This window comes from Pseudophryne corroboree, chromosome 2, assembly GCF_028390025.1.
Source record: "Pseudophryne corroboree isolate aPseCor3 chromosome 2, aPseCor3.hap2, whole genome shotgun sequence".
Taxonomy (NCBI): Eukaryota; Metazoa; Chordata; class Amphibia; order Anura; family Myobatrachidae; genus Pseudophryne; species Pseudophryne corroboree.
In genome coordinates this window covers 162,794,536-162,810,339 of record NC_086445.1, presented here as the reverse complement: position 1 = coordinate 162,810,339, position 15,804 = coordinate 162,794,536, and the positions used below count along the sequence as shown (strand labels likewise).

General features: G+C 44.5%; 1 protein-coding gene across 2 annotated transcripts in view; it reads left to right on the top strand.

Moving 5' to 3' along the window:
• Positions 1-15,804, top strand: part of WDFY2 (WD repeat and FYVE domain containing 2) — a 162,620-nt gene that overhangs the window by 123,724 nt on the left and 23,092 nt on the right. For both annotated transcript variants that reach the window (XM_063951956.1, XM_063951955.1), the window contains exons 6-8: positions 820-932; positions 3,389-3,515; positions 9,209-9,314. In XM_063951956.1, the coding sequence (XP_063808026.1) occupies positions 820-932; positions 3,389-3,515; positions 9,209-9,314 (346 nt within the window). The remainder of the gene's footprint in view (positions 1-819; positions 933-3,388; positions 3,516-9,208; positions 9,315-15,804) is intronic.

The following is a 15,804-nucleotide window of genomic DNA, read 5'->3' as shown; positions in this document are numbered from 1 at the left end:
ATGTGCAGAGAGAGTTAGATTTGGGTGTGTTCAATCTGCAATCTAATTTGCAGTGTAAAAATAAAGCAGCCAGTATTTACCCTGCACAGAAATAAAATAACCCACCCAAATCTAATTCTTTCTGCACATGTTATATCTGCCTCCCCTGCAGTTCACGTGGTTTTGCCCAATTGCTATCAAAAATCCTGCTGCGATCAACTTGGAATTACCCCCCATATTATGTAACAAAATGCCATCCGGTTAATTTTATGCCACACTACAATGAGCAAGTCCAGGGGCATACCTAGATATATTGCTGGCCCCAAGGAAAACGTTTGAAAGGGCCCGTATGTACCACCCAATGGCGAAAATGTATATAACACATGTAACTTTTGACAGGCAAGGTGGGCTCCTCTCTGCTCTGGGCCCCATAGCAGCTGCACTTCCCGCACCTATGGTAGCTACGCTCCTTGAGAATAGTGCACCCTGAGAAAATGGAGTACCGATGCGCGTTTTGATGCGAGCTTGTTGCACTGTTGAAGAGCACTGTTGTAAAACCAGGGTATTTTGCATTGCTCTTAGTAAATTGCCTCTGCTCGGTGCTAAAGTCCACTGCCAGGAGATCTGCTGAAGCTGAGGCACCCGCTCATCTACTACAACCATCCATTAGGATGTTACGTTGGCTGTTAACCCAAGTAGCTCACAGCTGACATCTGATAATCTGATCTTCTGGGTGCTGTCATGTAAGGGAAATGTTATAGATAATTGAAGAAAACACATTTAGAATAAAGGCAGCATCTGGCTTTCATGATTTTGTGTTTCTTGACATTGGCCTGATAGATTTGACGTGGAGACAAGACATGTATTTGTTGGAGACCATTCCGGACAGGTTACAATACTTAAACTTGAACAAGACAACTGCAGCCTCATTACCACATTTAAGGGACACACAGGTAAGCTGAGCAGGCAGGTGTGCGGAGTTCCTATAACTGTGGCAGGATGGTCTCTTGGCTCCTGCACTGCAAATTGTTTACTTTGATGCAAGTTGCACATTAGGGGGGGTATTCAATTGAAGTCGGACACTGCCGTCTTGTCGGAAAGATGGCAGTTTCCGACTGTTTTAGGTCAGAAGGGGTTCCGACCTATTCACCGCGGCCCCATTTTTTCCTACAAGTCGGGAAATCCAACTTGTCGGAAGCCTGACGGAAAGCAAGCGGCCGCCGATCCACGTGTATTGTCTGAAGCGCAGCCAAACCCGACAGGTTTTAGCCCTGTTTCCGACAATCCGACTTAAAAAAAGAAAGTCGTATTGGCATTGTCGGGAACGGGCCAAACCTGTCGGGTTTGGCCGGGCATTGAATACTTACATGTCGGATCCTTTTTCCGTTGGAAAGGATCCGACCTGAATTGAATACACCCCTAAATCATCAGTCCGGGCAATTAGTGTGTAACCAAACTGGCCCAACATCCCTCTGTGTGGGTTAAAGTAAACCTGTTACCATAAAAAAAAGCCAATCGATATAAATCTGTTTTCCGCTCATTAAGCCCACTCGCTTATAAATATTTTGGCAAGCATGCTTATATTGGCCAACTATGTTGTATGAGGCCCCATTTATTCAATCTATGTTGTATTTGTGTAGTAATAGCAATTCATTATTTTGATGCTTTGAAACACACATGATGTGCGGAAATGTCAAGTTCACCTTTAAAGCTGCACTACCGTATATAATTCTTATCCTAAACTGCCCCCTTCACCTAGCCAGAGCCCTGGGGGCTTCCCTATACAGCTCTGTTTTCTGTGCTGTTGAATGAAAAAAGGTCCGAGAACCGGTCACAAGATTGTGATTAGTCCTTTCCATGCCCCTTCTACTGACGTTTACAAAACATTGCTAGGTGGCAATTTAACCTTTAACCACTTGCCTGGCATGGTCGCATCGTTTGATCACACAAGGCAGTGCGTTATCTGATCTCATCACAAATGATGCCACCAGTCAGATGCAGAGTGGCCGGCTGCCGGAAGCTAGTGTTCTAGCAGCCACCAATCACAGTAGGACCTCCTGGTCCCTCTGCCTTCCAGTACCCTCCCACAGTGTCTGCCATGCTGCCTATCACTGCTGATCGGTCAGCACAGCAGGACCCCCCCACCCGGCAGCTGCCAAGAGGAACAGCCGCCTGGGAAATGTAAATTAACCCCCACATGTGTACCTGGCTAATGCTCATATGAGCAGTTTGTGGAGAAATCAAAGTTACAATGGGTTCCGATGTTCTGATGCTGGTGATCTGATGTTTGAAAAAATTATATATATTTTCCAAAACAAAATTTTTTTTTAAACCACCTTCAGTAAAAATGGATATGTTTTAATACGTCCTTCACCTAATACACTAAAAAGAAGAAAAAGACAACAATTTCTTAACTGTTTTTGTAAAAAAACAATTAGGCAGCTAAGTAGCTATATGGGGAAATATTTATCAAACCTCCCTAAAAAGGAAGTATTACCCACAGCAACCAATCAGATGTTAGCTATCATTTTTCTAGTACATTTCTAAAATAATAGTTAGAATCCGATAGGTTGCTATAGGCTACGCCTCCATTTTTTTCCTGTTTTTGAATGTTTGAGAAATCTAATCCTAAAGTATTGGTTAGATTTATCAGATCCTGGAGAAAAAGTACCAACCAGTCCGCTTCTCACTGTCATTGTACAGGCTGTACATTAGGAAGCTGGTTGCTGTGAGAAACGTCTGTACTTTATCTCTGCAAGATTTGATAAATCTTCCCCTGTGGGTCTCTCTGACATAATAAATAGTTAGATAAAGTTGAAATAGTTTTTGCCTTCATGTTAACATCGGTTTTAAAAATTGTGATTTATATTACTGCAGTAATTGGATGATATGGTTGTCTACTTGCATGAGTGTAGCAAACAATAGAACATGGACATCTATCCGCTGTACAAGGTTCTGTAGGGCATGGTGAGCCCGAACACTTGGTAGGAATTAATTTTAAAATAAATATGGGGGGAAATCAATTGCGCCCGTTATATTTTCGTGAGAAAAAAATGGGCTTTACCAAAGTGTTTTGGCCCAGTGTTTTTTTTTTTCAGGCAATTCAGTTACTGACCAAAGTGTGCTAGAAGCACCAGAGCAGAGAGCGACTCCTCAGGCAGGAAAGAGGAACTGCACTGGTTGTGACGGGTACAGGGTGCTACAATGCAAACTGTTTTTCCTAAATTATTGGCGAAATCTGCTTTTCTTCTCATAGGAATTAAGCTGTGCCTTTTGTGTTGTCTTGTTTTCTTAGCACTGTATTACATGCATGTAATGTAATATATAAATTGTTCATGTGTAGGATGCATGCAAGGTTTAGGCATCATTGCTGACTTTATAAATCTGTGTCCGTTGTTTCCCTTCACAGCTGGAGTCACTGCTTTGTGTTGGGACCCAGTACAGCGACTTCTGTTTTCAGGCAGTTCTGATCATTCCATCATCATATGGGACATCGGGGGACGAAAAGGAACTGCACTAGAACTGCAAGGTCACAAGTAGGAATGCGTTTCAGTAATTGCTACATCATTTGTGGCTAAAAATATTGGCGCCCTTGCACTTGAAAAGTTTGATTTTGATAGAGTTTAAAGCTGTTTATCGGTATCCAAGCATAAAAATAAATCCCAGTGGCTATTATTGATGTCCTAGATTTAATATTTGGTAGTGCAGCCTGTGGTTAATGGAACTGTAGTTAATTGCTACCTATAGCCTTGGGTGAGCCTCCAGCACCCATCTGCTGGCAGTTTCACCCACTTCTCCCAGATTTGTAGCTGCATTCTCCCAGCTGCTGGTCTTAGATCTCACTACAGGTTTTCTATAGGATTTAGATCTGGACTCATTGATAGCTACTTCAGAACAGTCCAGTGTCTTGACTTGAACCATTCCTTCATACTTTGAAGTGTTTGGGGTCATTGTCCTCCCAGAAAACTTGTTATTTTGATGGTGAACCATCTTTCTTCAGTACAGCCTGGTAATGTGGTGGTCTTTTCTTCAGTTTGTTTTCTGTAAACATAGGTATGATGGGTTTTTCCAAAAAGTTCTAATTTGTTCTCATTTGTCCTCGGGACATTCTTCCAGAAGGATTTTGAGTAGTTCAGGCGTGCTTTGGTGAGTTCCAGTAGGATTTTCTAATGTCCATTTCTCAGCAGTGGGGCCCTCCTAACATACAACCCCTACTTACTGAGTGGCAATCGATAGTGCAACATGTGTCTCATGGTCCGCTTAATCTGTTTGGAAGTTTATTCAGGGGCTTTCTCCATAATTTTAGCAATTCTGCAGAAGAGTCTTCTATAAAGTTTTCCTCTGTGGCCACATCCCGTGAGGTTGCCTACAGTGCCATGATCTTAAAACTTCCTCATAAAGTTACATATTGTCGAAATGGGAACATCAAGGTCTTTGGAGGAAGATGTGTAGACTTGAGGTTGTCCAAGCTTTGCTACAATCTTCTATCTGACCTCCCTAAACAATTTTTTGGTTGACCAAGCGTTTGGTGATCAGGCGCAGATTAGGGTTATTGTTCTAATGCTGCTGCTAAAGGAATAGGTCTAGTAAGTCCTCTTAACAGAAATACCATATTTCCAAGACAAATAATAGCAGCACTAATCGTATTTTAAAATGAATATAAGATGGATTGTAAGAAAAAGTACAATAGTAATTTTTAATAAAACATTTAAAAATGACAATTCATAAAAGACAATTGTGGAGATCACAATAACTAGTGCTCGTTCCTATTATTAGACCTGGACTGTAGGCAATTATGAAATGGGCAATCAATACACACAATATGTTTGTGATCTCCAGAACTGGTGACTAGGAAATTATTTTATGAATTGTCATTTTTAAATGTTTTATTAAAAATTACTATTGTACTTGTTCTTACAATCCATCTTATATTCATTTTAAAATACGATTAGCGCTGCTATTGTTTGTCTTATAATGTACTCCTTAAACAATTGCCTAGTATTTCTTGTTTTGTCTATGGTGATTGCTATAAACATAGTGACCCAAAGCAGGAGAATGAGTCCTATTCTCTGTGCACTCATTGTGCGGGATTCAATTCTTTTCACCCCTTTCCACACCCATTCTGTTTCTGCCCTCGGGGTGTATGGTATCATTATTTCAGCTTGCTATCCTTGGAGTAGCGAGGTACCCAACCATTTACACGGCTAAACCTGATTACTATGGGCGCGATATGCACGATAACGGAGATCATTTTAGACTGGAGATTGGGCGTGATATATCATTTGAATTCCACCCATTGGGTGGAATTCAAATGTTTGAAAAGTCGGTTGGCTGTCAGTTTTTTCCTGTCTTAAAGACTCCCAACTGACTTTTCAAACATTTGAATCTCCCCCATTGAATGAGTGACTTTTATATTGCAATTTTATACTCGCCACAGGTGAGATCATTTCCAAAGTGAAGGAGAATCACCAGCCTTTGAACTACTTCTGAAAGGTGCCAATACTTTTCCCCATGTCATTTTAAAGATTTCTGTATGGACCGGGCAAAACCTTTGTACATTTTTCAGCATTTTGTTCTGCTGCAAATCGAGGAAATACATACAATATATGGATAACAGAATATTATTAGGAGGAACTGCAAGGGCACCAGTATTTTTGGTTGTGACTCTCGAATGCTTCTATTTCTGTACAGCTTAGTACACAGGTTCTCAGACTCGGTCCTCAGGACCCCACACAGTGCATGTTTTCAAGGTCTCCTCACAGAAGTGAAATAATTAGCTCCACCTGTGGACCTTTTAAAATGTGACAGTGAGTAATGAATACGCCTGTGGGGTTACCTGTACAACATGCACTGTGCGGGGTCCTGAGGACAGAGTTTGAGAACCTGTGGCTTAAGGTGCATACACACTGGGCGTTTTTGCCCAGCATGTATGCACAGCGATGATCACTGACCTCGCTGGGCTGAAACACTGAGTGCTTTTCCCCCCTGCCCAGTGATGTCAGCAAGGGTGAACGGCTTTCCATAGCAGGACGCTATGGAAAGCCGCTCACCCCGCCGTTCATCTACTGGTAGTACCAGTAGATGAACGGCGGCCGCCAGCGATGAAGCAGAAGCGCGCATCAGCGCTCATCGCTGGGGCATACACACTGGGCGGCTTTGAGCTGCTCAACACACCAAAAGTGACCTGCTTTCACTCAAAATCGCCCAGTGTGTATGGGCCTTTAGTGCATATAGAATTGCACAGACATTAGTGTGCAATCTAATCTTTGTCGTGTAACATGGTATAGTTTGCATATTCTGTTCATGTGTGTATACGGAATGTCATGCCAGTTACTGATTAATCCAGGACTGCAGGTGCTGTTATATTTAAGTAAAATAAAATGTCCAATGATGTTTGCTATCTGTACACAATCCCACAGAGAAGCATTCTTATACACAGGGAGGCCCAATAGTGACTGTTGCTGGGAAACTGGCTATGCGGCATTGACACTACTGTGAAAACAAATGTCTAGCAAGGATTTATTTTTGTAGCAGTGTTTCCACACTTCTTCAATTTACCATGATTGCTCACTGTCTCGCAGAGAGTCCAACACACACTGCAGTGTCTCAAGGCTACAAGATGTCAAGTTTAAACTGCACAGAGACTGAGTTAAAGTGGTGTGTCATATAGTCCTGCATTTTCTTTGCCTGTGGCTGAAGTGTCATATGGGGAGGAGATTTCGGTACGGCAGTATTTAAAGTGGAAGCCCCCTTTAATGCAGTCGGCACAACTGTATTTGATTTATAGATTACTTTGATTTGTTCATTGATTGTGCCACATTTGAGCAGATGTCACTTTGTGCACCTGTGAGGTGGAGGCAGCCATTTTGTTCACTGATGCAATATCTGTGCGATTAATGTCTAATGATTGGAACCAGTGACATTACTATGGTTACTATTGAATTGATAGATGAGATTATCAGTAATGCTACTTGTTCCTGGTGAATTAAAATAATATCCGGAATATCCTGTGTGAATTGTATAACAAAATGGCTGCCCTCCTCATCTGTGGGCCATGTTGCACAATTGAATATTAGGTCAACAATGTCTAGGTCGACCACTATTGGTCGACAGTAAGTAGGTCGACATGGTTTCTAGGTCGACATGTTCTAGGCCGACATGACAGAAGGTCGACATGAGTTCTTCACATTTTTTTATTTTTTGAACTTTTATGCTTTACAATCCACGTGGACTACAATTGGGAACGGTAACCTGTGCCGAGCAAGCCATGCGAGGGAACACGATGCACTAATTGGGGGTCCTGGTCACTCTACGGATAAAACGACACCAATTATTTTTTTTAAACTCATGTCGACCTTGTACATGTCGACCCTCTAGACCATGTTGACCTAGAAACCATGTCGACAAATAGTGGTCGACCCTATGATCCACACCAATATTTTGTACCTATCCAACAATATAGGCAAATTATCGCAGCAAACAGATGCACTTTGTTTTACTCTTGCGCAGTGCTTATTAACTATTAAATATATGCAGTCTTTTCTGACTTTAGGTGTATTTCCTTAATTTAAGATAGTGGTTCCTATACTCTGTCATTAAAGCATTCTAATGCTCCAGGTTTTAAGGATATCCATGATGGAGCACAGGTGAATTAATTAGTACCTCAGTCATTTTAAATTCACCATCTGTACTTGGCCATAGATGGCATTAAAACCGGGACTGTTAATGTGCCTTGAGAACCACTGATCAAAGGCCTTAAGGTCATTAGGTTGACAAGACTTAGGTCGACAGTCATTAGGTCGACCACTATTGGTCGACATTCACTACGTCGACATGGCCATTAGGGTCAGCATGAGTTTTTCACATTTTTTATTTATTTTAACTTTTTCATACTTTACGATCCACGTGGACTACAATTGGGAACAGTAACCTTGTCCAAAGCATGGCGAGCGAAGCGGTGCACTAATTGGGGTTCCACGTCACTTTCCAGAGAAAACGACACCAACAAAAGTAAAAAACAACAACCTTGTTCATGTCGACCTAATGACCATGTCGACCTAGTCACCCTATCGACTTAGTGCATGTCGACCAATAGTGGTAGACCTAATGTCTGTTGACCTAAATCTTGTCGACCTAATGACCCATACTCGATCAAAGACCTTTTCTTTATGTTTTGAGCAATGCATTGTGTGACACAAGTTTGGTGAATAGACGCACAGTGAGAAAACCTGATGGGTGATAAAATGTCCATCAGAGGGCACACACCCTAAATTACACATCTTATCTGTCCTATACTGCTCGTCTTATTCTCTGATCTGTTTACATTTCTCACAGAGTAGTAATTAACCAGTGTGCTGGATACTTAATACGCTTGATATTGTATTTACGTTATGTTATTTTATGTCTTTTTATTGTAAGTTATTTCTATAGCGTGCACGGGTGGTATTCAGTATGCCGGCTGTTGGGATCCCGGCGCTCAGTATACCGGCGCCGGAATCCAGACACCTGGCATACCAACAACTAGTCTCCCTCTTGGGGGTCCACGACTCCCCTGGAGGGAGAATAAATTAGTGTGGCACGCCACCGTGCCTGCAAGGGGCTTATTTGTGCTCGCCCAGCTGCCGGTATGCCAACGGTTGGGATCCCGGCACCAGTATGCTGGCTGCCGGCATACCATACTAAACCCGCATGCACACACCACCAGAGGAAACACATGCAAACACAAGGAGAACTCCACACAGATTAGGCTTTAGTTGAAACCAAGCCCTCAGTGCTGTGAGGCAGAAAGCTAACCATTGTGTCACTGTGCTGCCGCTGTTTAGATTAATGGGCCTAATTCAGAGTTGATCGCAGCAGCAAATTTGTTAGCAGTTGGGCAAAACGATGTGCACTGCAGTGGGTTGCAGATATAACATGTGCAGAGAGAGTTACATTTGGGTGTGGTGTGTTCAAACTGAAATCTAAATTGCAGTGTAAAAATAAAGCAGCCAGTATTTACCCTGCCCAGAAACAAAATAACCCACCCAAATCTAACTCTCTGCACATGTTACATCTGACCCTCCTGCACTGCACATGGTTTTGCCCAACTGCTAACAAATTTTCTGCTGCGATCAACTCTGAAATACCCCCAATGTACAACATACACAATTTATTTCCTCACTCAAAATCGGCTAAACTGTAAAAATGTCTGATCAAATAAGATTTTTTTTATTTCTTTTTTCCCCTCCAGTGATAAGATTCAGTCCATCGCCTACGCACAGCACTCCCGGCAGCTCATCTCATGCAGTGCCGATGGTGGGATTGTTGTGTGGAACATGGATGTTGAAAGACAGGAGGTTAGTGTTATTGAATTTATATACATTTAATGGATACAATACATAAGTTATTATTCTGCTTTTCTCCCTCTTATTGTTGCCAATAAATGAGCAGCTTGGAGAGCTTCTTCCTATATCTAGCCAATCTCCAGCAGGAAATTTTTTTTTAATTTTTTTTTTGTAATTGCAATTTTTACATTGACACGTTGTTTTCTGTTGGCCGTGTCGGGCCCTTCAAATGACCTTCTGTGCATAGAGGTGACAGTTCCGTTAAGAACCGCTGTATTCCTGCAGTTGTCCTTTAATTTGTACCATACATCTACACGCAGTGAAGGGCATATTGTGACACTGACCTCATTCATGTTCTCTCACAGAAAGTAATTTGAGATAATATACCTTTCGAGACTGCGCGGCACATACATCAGGTGGCAGAATTCCCGATTCCACAGTGCCCATCCGATTTGCACATTGGTGGACTCTGAGATTTGTCCGACATGTTGGATTTTGCCGATCGGCCAACCTAAGCATCAACAGAACAGAGAATTGTCCCGATACACTCTTGATGTTTGGGCTACATTATGTACAATGAATTTGCCTGATCTTTTTTATATATTTGCAATAACAATGTTTAGAAATGTTTGTGTTAATGGGGGTAATTCCAAGTTGATCGCAGCAGGACATTTTTTAGCAGTTGGGCAAAACCATGTGCACTGCAGGGGAGGCAGATGTAACATGTGCAGAGAGAGTTAGATTTGGGTGTGGTGTGTTCAATATGCAATCTAATTTGCGGTGTAAAAATAAAGCAGCCAATATTTACTCTGCACAGAAATAAAATAACCCACCCAAATCTAACTCTCTCTGCACATGTTATATCTGCCTCCCCTGCAGTGCACATGGTTTTGCCCAACTGCTAACAAAGATCCTGCTGCGATCAACTCAGAATTACCCCCAATGTTCGATTGTTTTTGCTTTGATCTATTTTGATATTTGTATCCACAACACTAACAGGGTTTTACAAGTCTTATTTATCAAAAATAATGTAGGAAAAAGAGGCGTGCACACTACTTGCTCAATAGTATGTGGCCTCCCCTAATAATTTGTGTTTGGCCATTTCAGCCACCCCATTGCCAATCAGTGCATATAATCTAGCATACAGCATAGCAGACTTCATAGCTAAACATTGGAAGTGCTAAAGAGCTCGGTGACATTAAACAAGGCACGGCCATAAGTGGCAGCTATCCAGCAAGTCTTATTATTTATACAGATGTGTCATCCACCCAGCCCTAAAACGCTTGGCTTAAAGTGAGCTGCGCCGAGTATCTTTTCATGCGTCTGTGTCTTAATTGCGATGCAATGCAACAAAACCGCTTTACAGGACAGCACTTTATTCGATATGCAACCCTTGTATATCTGTGTGCCAATGAGGGGGGGACATTCAGTTAGCCGTTGTAGATTATCACGAGCTAATTGATCCCCCATCTGGGATTTGTTTTTCACCTGCCTAACCGGATAAAATCCCCGGTAGTTCGGGACCGCATTAACAAACGAATCTGTGAACTTTTCACGGATTCTGTGCATTAACACCTGCTAACCCATGTTAACCCCCATTAACACAGTACTTTAAGGTGGTAACAGGGCTATCGGGGCAATTCAGGAGTCCAAGTGAAGAGCTTCTGGTGTTAAAGCCCAAGGCTCCCTCCCATTTTTACCCGCAGTAATTTACTGAGGGTAATTGAATGGAGTCTGAATCCATATACAAAGCACAACAGAACTTTGCATGAACAATGAAATTTGGCATTGTACAGGTTCATGTACAGATTCAGACTCGGTCACACACAGGTGTATATAAGTGCTGCATATCCAATTAATCAGTAAAGTGTTTTTCTAGCATCCATAAGGGATATTGGGGGGGAAACTAGTACGATGGGGTATAGACGGGGTTCAAAGGAGCCAGTGCACTTAAAATTTCTTGAACTGGGTGTGATGGCTCCTCCCCTCTATGCCCCCTCCCACAGGCAGTTTAGAAAAAAGTGCCCTCAGGAGAGGATGCACATCTCTGCAGCTCCATAGAGTTTTCTTCAATTTCTTTTAAAACTTTTATTATTTTCGGTATGCTGTCTGGGCAAAAGTATACCTGCACCGTGGGAGTTAGAGGAGGGGGGGGGAGTTGGTCACCGGCCTTACGAGGTGCAGAGCCGCTTCCCCGCTGCAGGACTACCGTCTTGAGGGGTTGTTTGTTCAGTGGGCCACTGCGCCTTAGCTGTCACAGCCGCAGCACGCCGCAAACCCCTAACGCTGCCTGAAGGTGACATCGGTGGTGAGTACAAACCGGAGACCCCGCTAGGGGGGGTACCCCGGTTCAAAGTGCGGCTGACCACGGACGGGGTGTATGGGACCCTCCCTGGGGGGTCCCACCAGGATCCCCCATGTGTAAACTGGCAAAAAACTGCTTGACTAGCACTTGTGTGATGTTTTAAGCTGTTTTGGAGACTTTGCCAGTATAAAAAATATGTACAGCTCTGGCGCCATTGGAGGGGGCGGAGCTTCCTCAGAGCGGGACTTGGGGCGTTTTGGCGCCTTCATCTGCTTAAAGCAGCCATTACAGCACACACTCAGTGCTTCCTGCCTCACAGACACACTGGAAACTGGTACAGGGTGTAGAAAAGGGGGAGAGACGCTTGTGTACACTATCCTGAGCCTATTTAGGACTGTGTTTGTTAGTGTTTACTGTGATTTACATTGCTGACAGTATCACTGTGGCTGTGCAGCTCGGGGTGTGCTGGCATTATTCCTCTCTCTGTGTCTCCTCTCACATACAGTAGGTCAGGCTTGCATTATAACTGTCTGTGTGTACAGTATGTGTATGTTTTTGTACTTACTGTGAAAATGGCTAAGCACAAGCTGTGCAGTATATTTCACACCAGATTCTCTCCATTATATAATGACTCTTGTTTCCTGTGAGCAATGCAGTCAATCTTCACAAATTAGTGAAGAGGTTGGGTGGAGAGGGTCCAGAGCCCCACTGGTTAGGGTCTCTTAAAACTATGATGTCAGATATGTCATCCCAGCTCACTGCTAATGTGCAGAAAACTCGGCTACTGCAACAAGCTTTTGCACATTTAGCTGCTAGGGCTGATTCACAGCCCCCCCTCTCTCATGCAGGTCCCCAGAAGCGTGGTTTACCTGCGCTGCTCTCTGATACAGATGATGATATACAAGATGATGGGGATGACCTGGATCCCGTTAGTGGGGATCCTGATTCCACTCAGGGTATTGAACCCCTTATTTTGGCTATAAGGAATGTGTTAAAGCTCCCTCTAGAGGACACTGCGTCACAGCAGTCGTTTTTCTTTGTGCAAAACAAGCCCAATGTCACTTTCCCTAATTCTCTAGAGTCATTCAAACAGGCCTGGAAAAATCCAGACAAAAAATTCCAAGTGTCCAAAAAGTTTTTGCGCACTTTCCCGTTTGCTCCTGAAGGTAAACATTTTTGGCAGGAACCCCCTGGCGTGGATGTCTGTCTCTCGCCTGTCTAAAAAGGCGGTGCTACCCAGAGGCGGATCCAGAAAAAATTGACAGGGGGGGCACCACGACAGGGGATGGGGAAAATGTCTGTGGTACCAGTTGTATTTGCACGCACCTTCTGCGCGCGTGCTCACAGAAAAGGGGGGTGGACTCACTACAAGGGGCATGGCCTCACAAGATATGCCATCCCCATGAACCACACCTCTCATTATAGTCACACTGGTAAGGAATATACAAAAAACAAGGCCATTCCACTTACCTGCTTGCCATGCAGTGGGTCTTTTGTCTCCTAGTGGATGACCAATCCTTCCGGATGACTGTTCCAAGTGATGACAGCCTGGCTCCTCTCCACAGCCTGTGCATTATAGTCAGTTGTAAAAATAAAACAGAGACAGCATAGTTAAAAAGAAATGTCCAGCTCACAGCACTCCCCCTTCAATAACCACAACACCCCCTCCTGCACCAGTCCCTTCAATGTCCACACCACAGCACTCTCACAGCCCCTTCAATGTCTTCAGTACAGTACTCCCCTAACCACAATGCCTTCAGTGTTCACTCCACAGCACAGCACTCTCCCACCCCGCGGCACCTTCCAAGGTCAAACAGATTTTTTAAGGGGGTTTCCGTATAAGTATGTCTATATATCGATCTATATATCGATCTATATATATATATAATACTGTGTGTGTGTGTGTGTGTGTGTATGTATGTATGTATGTATGTATGTGTATATATATATATATATATATATATATATATATATATATATATATATATTTAATATGCACATATACACACATATACACACACAGGTTGAGTATCCCATATCCAAATATTCCGAAATACGGAATATTTCGAAATACAGAATTTTTTGAGTGAGATAGAAAAACCTTTGTTTTCTGATGGCTCAATGTACACAAACTTTGTTTAATACACATTGGTGGTCATTCCGAGTTGTTCGCTCGCTAGCCGTTTTTAGCAGCCGTGCAAACGCTATGCCGCCTCCCATTGGGAGTGTATATTAGCTTAGCAGAAGTGCGAACGAAAGGATCGCAGAGCGGCTACAAAGTTTTTTTTTTGTGCAGTTTTAGAGTAGCTCAATACCTACTCAGCGCTTGCGATCACTTCAGACTATTCAGTCCCTGTTTTGACGTCACAAACACGCCCTGCATTCGCCCAGCCACGCTTGCCTTTTTTCTGTCACGCCTGCGTTTTTCCGAACACTCCCTGAAAGCGGTCAGTTGACACCCAGAAACGCCCACTTCATGTCAATCACTCTGCGGCCAGCAGTGCGACTGAAAAGCTTCGCTAGACCCTGTGTGAAACTATAGTTCGTTGTAATAGTACATTGCGTGTGTGCATTGCGCCGCATACGGATGCGCAGAAGTGCCGTATTTTTGCCTCATCGCTGCATAGCGACCGAAAGCAGCTAGCGATCAACTCGGAATGAACACCATAGTTATTAAAGATATTGTATTAAATAACCTTCAGGGACCCCCTACTTAGTACAGATTCTCTGCTCACCATTCAACCCCTCCTAAGCAGCACAGCAGCCTAGCTTCCAGCTACTTCTCCCTCCAATAGACAGTCACACACAGCTCCTCGGTTCTCCCTCCCCAGCAGCACCCGGCCTCTGTCCTCACCACCTGTGAGAGACTCCCCACCTCACTCACAAGCAGGCTTTTAACTTCCTTCCTTTTACCCTTACCCAGCAACACAGCATGCCGCTCACCAGACACACTGACCATAGAAAGCAGGGCCAGCCAGGCTTCTTCTTGCTTGCTGGACCAGGCTGGGCGTCCTCGTGGTGTCTGCCCTGGCTGGGAGGAGGAGTACGTTGTCCCGGACCCCGGCGGCACGTTGTTCCTCAGCGAGGGATGTCCCGGATTCGGACCCTCAGCGGCGGTGCGCAGCGGTGTGATGTCCGGACCCTCAGCGGTGGTGCGATGTCCGGACCCTGGGCGGCGGTGCGCTCTGTAACTTGGTGGGTGCGCTGTCCCATGTTGGCGGCGGTGCGCTGTCCGTCAGCGGTGGCGCTGAGATGCTCCTGCTCGGCTGCTCTTCGCTGGCTGTAGTCCGAGTCCTGTCACATGTCTCCAGTGAGCCAATCACTGGCCTGGCAAGGTGGAGCAGCTGACAGGGGGGGAGGGATACCAGTGGCTCTGACTGACATCCAGCAGCGGCAGCAGCCTCATAATTGTGTCGGGTGGGAGGGCAGCCATTATTTAACTGCACGATTTTAAAAACACCTAAACGAAGGGGGGGGGGGGGGGGGGCACGTGCCTTGGTGGCCCCCCCCCCCTAAATCCGCCACTGGTGCTACCTGCTCCGGGCTCCTTTACCATGAAGGATCCTGGGGATCAGAAGATAGTGACTACCCTAAAGTCTATATACACTGCAGATGGCCTCTCACAAAGACCAGTTATTGCGGGTGGTTGGATGACCCATGCTATTCATTCTTGGGCCATTCAAATTCAGGGGGGTCTCTTGGGGTATATGCCCTTAGGTACTATGGTAACCCTACTGAAGCACATTCAGGACACTACACGTGTCCTCTGTGATTCCCTCAAGGAGATGGGGAACATTAAAGCTTGGATGTCTGCCATGGCAGTGTCGGCACGCAGGGCGTTGTGGTTGCGTCAGTGGATTGCGGACGCAGAATCCAAACTTAGTGTGGAATCTCTCCCCTTTTCTGGAGAATGGTTTTTTGGGGTGGAATTGGATACCTGGATTTCCAAAGTTACGGGTGGAAAATCCACGTTTCTCCCCTCTGAGGCTCCGTTGGCAAGACGCTCCTATCCGGGGCCGTCTGTCCAGTCCTTTCGGTCTCACAGACTTCGATCGAAGGCCAGAGGTGCCTCCAATGCGGTCAGAGGCACCAGAGGTAAGTCCAGAAAACCTGCAAGCACCAGTTCTCGGGAACAGTCCACCGGTTCTGCTTCCACTAAGGCCTCCGCATGATGGTGCCCACCCACCCCGATGGAAT